General features: G+C 38.6%; 2 protein-coding genes across 3 annotated transcripts in view; both read left to right on the plus strand.

The window, feature by feature from the left end:
• The window catches only part of LOC116849165 (putative glycerol kinase 5), an 11,738-nt gene extending 8,919 nt beyond the window's left edge, over positions 1–2,819 (plus strand). For both annotated transcript variants that reach the window (XM_032826062.1, XM_032826063.1), the window contains exons 7-12: positions 108–234; positions 377–481; positions 862–956; positions 1,269–1,432; positions 1,601–1,734; positions 1,863–2,819. In XM_032826062.1, the coding sequence (XP_032681953.1) occupies positions 108–234; positions 377–481; positions 862–956; positions 1,269–1,432; positions 1,601–1,734; positions 1,863–2,005 (768 nt within the window). In that variant the 3' untranslated portion in view covers positions 2,006–2,819. The remainder of the gene's footprint in view (positions 1–107; positions 235–376; positions 482–861; positions 957–1,268; positions 1,433–1,600; positions 1,735–1,862) is intronic.
• A 108-nt stretch (positions 2,820–2,927) lies between these two features.
• LOC116849167 (putative gustatory receptor 28b) lies at positions 2,928–7,858 on the plus strand. Its single transcript, XM_032826065.1, has 8 exons — positions 2,928–3,514; positions 4,119–4,422; positions 4,659–4,924; positions 5,375–5,551; positions 5,935–6,187; positions 6,352–6,420; positions 7,327–7,416; positions 7,603–7,858. The coding sequence occupies exons 2-8, from the start codon at positions 4,144–4,146 to the stop codon at positions 7,660–7,662; spliced, it is 1,194 nt and encodes a 397-aa protein (XP_032681956.1). The 5' UTR covers positions 2,928–3,514; positions 4,119–4,143; the 3' UTR covers positions 7,663–7,858.
• The last annotated feature ends 17 nt before the right edge of the window (positions 7,859–7,875 follow it).

The following is a 7,875-nucleotide window of genomic DNA, read 5'->3' on the forward strand; positions in this document are numbered from 1 at the left end:
AGAGAGAGAGAGAGAGAGAGAGAGAGAGAGAGAGAGAGAGAGAGAGAGGCAGGTAACATCTTTCGAGGATTCTTTCGTCTCTAATGATGATGATTCGATGAAATAAGGTCGCCGACCAATCGGGATCCTTGTTCGGTTCGGGATGCTTCTATCCTGGCGACCTCAAAATCACCATGGGAACCGGCACCTTCGTGAACGTTAACACAGGATCGCAGCCGCACGCGTCTGTTAAAGGTGATTTCGCGAGCTCCTAATCACGCGCGTTCGCCGTACTCTTTCCGCGCGACGCATTTCAATTTTTTACGAATAGAATGTAGTATAAGAAGTATTTCCAAAGGACACACGTACGAAGGTAAAAATCGGAAATCGTTTGCAGGCCTTTATCCAGTTGTCGGATGGCGAATCAAGAATGAACTGGTTTATCTCGTGGAAGGAGCCTCGTATGACACCGGTATATTAGTCGAATGGGCTAGAGAGATAGGTAATTCATCAGTCTCTCGCATTAACGTGAAGAATTCGCGATAGTTGTTTTTTAAGTTGGCGTAAAACGTTTGTCATATTTTTAATCAAATAAGATAGAAGACAAAATTATTCAATCTTAAAGGACCAATAATTTTTACGAATAAAATGAATAAAATGTAACATCAACTTTTCTCAGACATTTAACACAAGAACTTTCTTTTTAATATCAAAATTTTCTAATTTTCTTTCTTTTTTAGAATTCTTTTAATAGAAGAATGACAAATATTTTACATCAACTTAATAATTTGACATTTTCAAGAGAGCGCGCATTTTTGTTTGTCTGCCAAGAGTTCCTACTTCAGTTGTTGTGCGCTGATTTTACGTCTATCACTATTACAGGACTTGTAAGCGATGTCAAGGAGACTGCTAACATCGCAAAAGAGGTCGACGACTCCGACGGAATATATTTTATTCCGGCATTCAGTGGTCTTCAGGTGCGTTATGAGTTTGAACTTTGACTATTTTGAAGCTCGGCGAATTTTCTGTCTCGATCAAAATAGCAGTCTTATATCAAAATAGCACAATAGTGTTTCATTCATCATACGCGAGAGATATTCGCGGGGAGATTGCCTCTGGTATTCTTCCGCTTCCCGAGCTCGTTTGAGAAGTCTATTAATCCCTTTGTCGTCCGTCATCGAGAAGCGCACGAAAAAAGAGAACACATTGAGTCGGAAATAAATATACACGAGTGAATTAAAAAATAACAGAGCATCGTGCGACAGTATAACGTTCAATTATTGTTTTAGGCGCCTATAAATAATTCCAAGGCTGCAGCGGGTTTTATAGGGATAAAGCCCACTACAAAGAAGATGCATATCGTTCGATCGTTGTTAGAGAGTCTTGTTTTCAGAATAATGATGCTGTACGAGTGCCTCTGGGACGAAACTTCCTTCATATATAAAAAAATAAGGTGAAAATTATATGATGATAATATGATAAAAGGAGAGAACGGGGGGAGAGAGAGGTGGAAAGAAAAAAGAGAGACTTTATTTCGCGAAATTGCCAGCTTTTTGTGTAACTTTTTTGCTCGTTCCACGATTAAATTGAATTTTGACTGAACGAACGTGTGGCTTCTCAGGATCGATGGCGGAGTCTCCGGGAATGATTTTATTATGCAATTGCTGAGCGATTTAACGGGATTGGACGTGGAGCGATCGGAATCTGTCGAGATGTCTATCTTGGGGACAGCTTTTATGGCTGGCTTGGAAAGCGGTACGATCTTATAGAAAGCAACCTTTAAGAACTTTATATCGTTTCGTATCATAAGTACTTGTAATCTGTCCAATATTGGACGTTAGTGTTTAGCGAACGATAATCTTCAGTACCTCGTTCACTTGCAGGACTATGGCGCAGTAGGGAAGAAATAATGAAGCTTTGTCAAAGGAAAGTAGTATTCAACCCGAACATGGTAAGACGCGAATCTTATAAAAACGCGTTAAATGAATGGAAACGAGCGGTTGATCGTTTCAAAAACTGGTATTAACAATTCTGTAGTAAAAGGAACGATAGTTTGTGTCGATTATTATTACATCGCTGATAGAGTCGGCACAGCAAGATTAAAGAAATTTTGTATATACACGCTAGAAGCTCACGATAATGTTATAACATTATATTATGTTATGCATTATATTATGAGATTGAAAGTGTAAAATCCCGCAAACCCACAAAAGAAAACGCGTGTAAAATATAAGTTTTATCAATTTATATAGAATATGTAAAAACATGCCTATATGCAGAAATTATGTTTATTAAAATATATTTTTAAATCTTGTTTTCGCGCGGAATTTACAGACTCGACCGCGATCTAACATTTAACACGGTTGCTGGTGATCTCCACTATGATTTGGCTTCATTAATTTCCATTAATGTACATATAAAGCGTAACTAATTGCATCTAATGGATTAAATATGAGGAAACTGATTAAACTAGCTGATTAAACAAGTACGCGAATCGGAAAATACATGTATTAACCGTAACTTTGTTCTAGAACAATCATATTACAGGCGCGCGCTACGCATCTTTATCATTACAATGACCTTTAAAAGGTCATTGATAAAGATGCGTAGCGCGCGCCTGTAATATGTTCTAATGTGTTTAAAAAGGTTTCAATGACTGAAGTCGTATAATGACAATCACGAGATATGATAAATATTGCGCAATGCGAGTCCGCCAGAGTTCTCGCGAAGGCCAAATCCTAGAGTTTTATATTGCTGAGTACGATTTTCTAATTTTATAAGATTTATAATGTAATGTTTATACAATTGTTGAAGCAAATATACGCAATATTTTAATAGTCCCACAGTATCTCTTTAATCGGCACATCGAGATCCACACTTTTGTATTTCGTTAACTGAGAGATCAAGGAAGTCAAGAAGCGTACAGTCTACCTACTGTAAATAGGTTCTCGCAATTTGTCAGGTCAGAGTATGACGTTTTAACGAAGTACACGGAGAGAGAAATGACCCTGGACTCTATTATTTAACGGCGGTAGTAGTACGGTGACGAGAGGGAAAGGCCAGATGAGTAGACGAGTTCTGCGAGCGATATATCGCTATCTCTCTCTCTCTCTCTCTCTCTCCGAATGAGTATAATTGAAAAAGCCGTATGAGATATACATCGGCGCGGCGTATAACACGTGTAATAAGTGAAATTGCACGACTTACATGGGGCTTCGCGCGTGGCACATAGGGACGTGGCAGCGACACGCGAGATCGTTTATCAGCTGTTAGTTGTTCGCCAGCCCGTAGAGTTCATTAACGATAACACGCGGGAGCGTTGCGTCGCGCAAATTTAGTCCTTACAGCCGTCGGGTACGTATAGTATCGCATTTTTTGTGTGCTACCTTCAAAGAGGTGACTTTCTCAGCGCGCGGTAGGGTGCTGTGTTTGCTCGCTCGTTTGTCTGCTTCGACACACGGAGACTTTCGTGCGGTTTGCGAGCTCGACGAGGACGCCGTGGTGAATCGCGCTTAAAGCTCGACAACAAGCAAACGTAAGTCCTCTCTCGCACATTAACCTCTTGCCTCGCCAATATTACCAAGGCTAGATTCGTCGTCGACTCCGGCTATCTCGGATATCTCAGTGCTGACTGGGTACTCGAGTCTTCGAGTATTAGCCGACTATTTCGCCACTGAAATATTTCTCAAATTACACAAATATTTCTTAAATTACACGGGTATTCGGTTACTGCCCGAATAACTGAGTCTCTCGGGTGTTGTCAATCGGATACTCAGCTATCTGAATATTTTTCAAATAATTCAAGTATTCAAGTATTATCTAGATGTCCAGTTATAGAAACAGTTTATATTGACAGCACTAGTCTTCGTTATATGCCAAACACGATAAGTAAGAATCAGAGATCCACTTTTGATACAAATGGCTTTTTGACAGAAATGAGTTAGACTTATTGTTGGCAAAAAGAGATCAAACGTATTGCCGAATTTTTGTATGGTCTAACGCGCGAACAATTCAGTTCCTGAATCTACTACACGAATCTAATCACAAATGAAGTAATAAATAAGGCAAGGGAGCAATTTTCGATAACGTGTTAATAATTGGCAACGTTCACTGCGACTTACGTCGATGGGTGTGCTCAGGTTCACTCGAGATACTCGACTCAAGATGGTATGGCATGTGAGATGTCTGAAGGACGCGGTGATGCCTATTATATGGCTCAATTGCATATTCTGCATGGGAGTGTTCGAGATACCCAAGCACCGGCCGCGATTATTCCTGAGCGTTATCTACACCCTCATGATGATGATCGGATACTTTGTGTTACTTTACAATGGAATTCTCATTTTCGCGTACAGCGGCAATCTGACCCTATTTTACTGCGTCTTGGTCGTCAACATCTTAGTCGCTACTTGCTCCATACTCTTATTCTGGCGCAAGTCACAGGTATGTCTCTCCACGCGTAACGTTATTTCGTGTTGAAATCATAGACAAAAGAATAACAAACTCCGCGACGATTACACACAGGCGGTCAGTGGCAAAAAGGTCGTAGTTCTTCCTTTTCAATTCATCGAGGTGAAAGTGTTGCAATTTTTCTGTCACTATAATCACCGTTAATAATCAACACGACACGGATTGACTAATAATTGATAAACTAATAATTGAATTTAATATGCCCTAAGAAAACCGAAATATTACTTAAGAAAATGGGTCATGCGGACGACACTTTGGAGGCATTAGGCATAAAGAAGAACTATCGGAAAACTTTTTACGACGTTCTTGGCTGTACGGTAATTTGGGTAGCAAGCATACTGTTATTGAGCATAACGCATGCCATGTGGATGTGGCATGACATTAAATATGGACAAAATTTCTATATCGCTCTGTGCTTTAGTATTCCAATTATGATTAATTCCGTGGTAGACCTCACTTCCTGTTCACTTATCAGGCAAGTAATGTGCGCTACCAGAGAAGAGAGAAATACACATACCATTGACGTGAAGAATATCTGGACGGGGCATATTGTCGCGGGGGTGAAGCCCAAAAAGTGAGTGGAATGATATATGTATTATAATGGAGTTGATATACCAAGATGGCGACGGTCGCTATTTTGACAGAGTGAAAATAGATATAAAAGTTCCTGTACCAACGACGATGCCATTGCCGCGACGATGTACCCCTCTTGCCCCTTAGGCTTCACAGCCCCTCGTCTATAATCGCACTTTGTACTCTGTCCAGATATTCTTACGTCCATGACACACGCACACACGCACATCCAACTACTATATGTCCCGAAAATCCCGAAATAACGCGTCCCTCTCTTTTTTCTGTCTATATTCTATTCTATCTACAAATGTCACGGAGTGACACTTCCGATTATTCCGCGAGATTTGTGCAGGTGCGTCAAATTGAAGTTCCAATACATAAACATTCTGGTGAATGACGTGGTGCTCTCCGCGAACGACGCGGGTATCTTGAAAATCCATAACAAGCCCGACAATACGCCTATCGCGATCGTCAGATCGAACTATAGGAACAACAAGGACACGATAGTGCATCTCTTGCAGACGCTTAGGTAAGATCGATAACACCATCCCCCCTTCCGTTTCCATTGTAGAATTATTACGCGTTCGTATCGTACAATGTAATTTTCACACGCACATACCTATTCGATAAACTTCGTCGCATAATTATTAATGTATTTTTCGCTAATTGTTATTCCAATTAATTGGTCTTGTTATACTTCGACGAAGATCTCTGTACTCGCCGAGACTAAAGCCTGATCTACAATGTGTTCTTTGCTTCCTGTTTCTTGTTTTCTGTCTCTTTTTAGTTTAAGATTTAAGACTTGAGTCAGAAAGAGATAAAAAAAAATAACAGGAAGCAAATAACACATTATAGATCAAGCTTTAGCGTCGCTCCGATAACTATTGATCCGATTGGTTTTCTGTCTCGCAGGCAGCTGCATCTGGAGCTCACGAGAATAGCGCACGACATTAATGGGGCTTACTGCTTGCAAATTTTGCTGGAAATGGCAGTACATTTTACAATAATCACGGTAGTTTTATACTCTCTATACTCCGTGATAATCGGCACCACTTTGCGTATGGCCGAGGAAAACGAGAAGATCGTCGCTATGGTAGTCTGGGGAACCACTTATTCTATTAAAATCATAGTGATGAATAATATTTGCACAACCGCATCCTACGAGGTATCGATCAAGATTATTGCTCGAATTCGAACGGAGAGCGTAATTAGAGACAACCCAGAATTGAGTTGGATCAACTTTTGTTCAAAATCGCTTAATTTAATGTATTACGTATAATTGACTTTTTCATGTCGTATTCATGTGTTGTATGATTGAAATGATTTCAGTCGTACAAAACTGGCGAAATCATACAGACTTTTGATGGGTCTGTTCTCAACGACGAGCTGAGGGAAGAGGTGAGACCCGTTAACGTTATCAACGATAATTGCATGCTAATCGAATTAAATTGGAGAAGCAAAATTGCTTTGTTTGTATCCATAAATGCGATAATACATTATAATACATTACGATAATACATTAAATTATATAAATGTAATCCGACAGAAGATGAATATATGAATATATATACAAGGTGTCCCGCCACTACCACATTATCTCTTAAGGACGGATTCCTGAGGTAATTTGAAGGAAAAAATCCTAATGCAAAAATGTCGAAACTATGATACTTTTCAAATTATAAACGATTAAAGTTGACCAATTATATTGGTTAAAGTACGTGCGCTCAGGTATGGTACAACACACAATGGTACAGGTGCACGCATATAAGTGAGAATTTGCATAAGATATGAAATTAGTTGCAAATCCCTGAAAGAAACGTCAAATGTGTGACAGCTTACTGATTCTCATAAATGTAATGTGTCATATTTTATTCATAACATTTTGACGAAATTGCTATTATTTGCGATATGTTTATTTAAATGATAGAAAAGGCAGATTATTATTACATATATTGTTGTATGTATTATATGTTGTATGTTGTATTATTACATATATTGTTGTATATATTGTTGTATAGAACTTCCGTATCAATATTTGGAAAAGGGACGATATGTGCATGCACCTGTACTATTGTTGTACCATACTTGAGCGCGCGTACTTTAGCCAGTATAATTGGTTAACTTTAATCGTTTATAATTTGAAAAGTATTATAGCCTTGCCATTTTTGTATTAGGATTTTTTTATTCAAATTATCTTAGGAATCCGCCCTTAAGAGATAATGCAGTAATAACGGAACACCCTGTATATTCTAATATTAATATCCTGATTATATATATATTAGAAATATAAATATATGTCCGCAGATTCGCCAGTTTACAGAACAAATAATCCTCAATTCATTAGATTTCACCGCTGCTGGTTTCTTCAAAATCGATAACGTTCTCACTGGCTCGGTACGTATCATTTGTTTATTTGCTTAACTGATTATGTCGTTCATCTAGTTCTAACTACACACGCCCATATAATCCCTTTACAATTATGCTAATCTATTTAAATTTATTACCAATCATGGGGATTGAAACGTAAATGTTTGATATGCCGTGAAAGTTGCAAAAAATAAACGTGTGTGTTTTTTTCAGTTCTTCGCTACAGTCACAACATATGTGGTTATTTTAATACAAATGAATACGCCCGTATAACACGAGGGTTCCAAGCGTGTTGCGAATGAATGAAATACTGTTCATTCATTTTTATCGATTCTACAAAGAGGGTTTTGTGAAGAAGAAATTTACCAAAATTATTTTACAAAGATCGTTTTTATAAGAATTCTATGAATAACTGCGAACTTTCTCGCTCTCTCTCTCTCTCTCTCTCTCTCTCTCTCTCTCTCTCTCTCTCTCTTTTTCTCTCCA

Source organism: Odontomachus brunneus, unplaced genomic scaffold (genome assembly GCF_010583005.1).
Source record: "Odontomachus brunneus isolate Ranch 3 - 2012 unplaced genomic scaffold, Obru_v1 Obru_scaffold_108, whole genome shotgun sequence".
Taxonomy (NCBI): domain Eukaryota; kingdom Metazoa; phylum Arthropoda; class Insecta; order Hymenoptera; family Formicidae; genus Odontomachus; species Odontomachus brunneus.

Bases quoted from the DNA above. Each gene is read 5' to 3' on its own strand.
- LOC116849167 (XM_032826065.1), top strand. From the start codon at position 4,144: ATGGTATGGCATGTGAGATGTCTGAAGGACGCGGTGATGCCTATTATA. The intron at 6,188-6,351 runs GTATCGATCAAG...AAATGATTTCAG, and splicing joins GCACAACCGCATCCTACGAG to TCGTACAAAACTGGCGAAAT. The intron at 6,421-7,326 runs GTGAGACCCGTT...ATATGTCCGCAG, and splicing joins ACGACGAGCTGAGGGAAGAG to ATTCGCCAGTTTACAGAACA.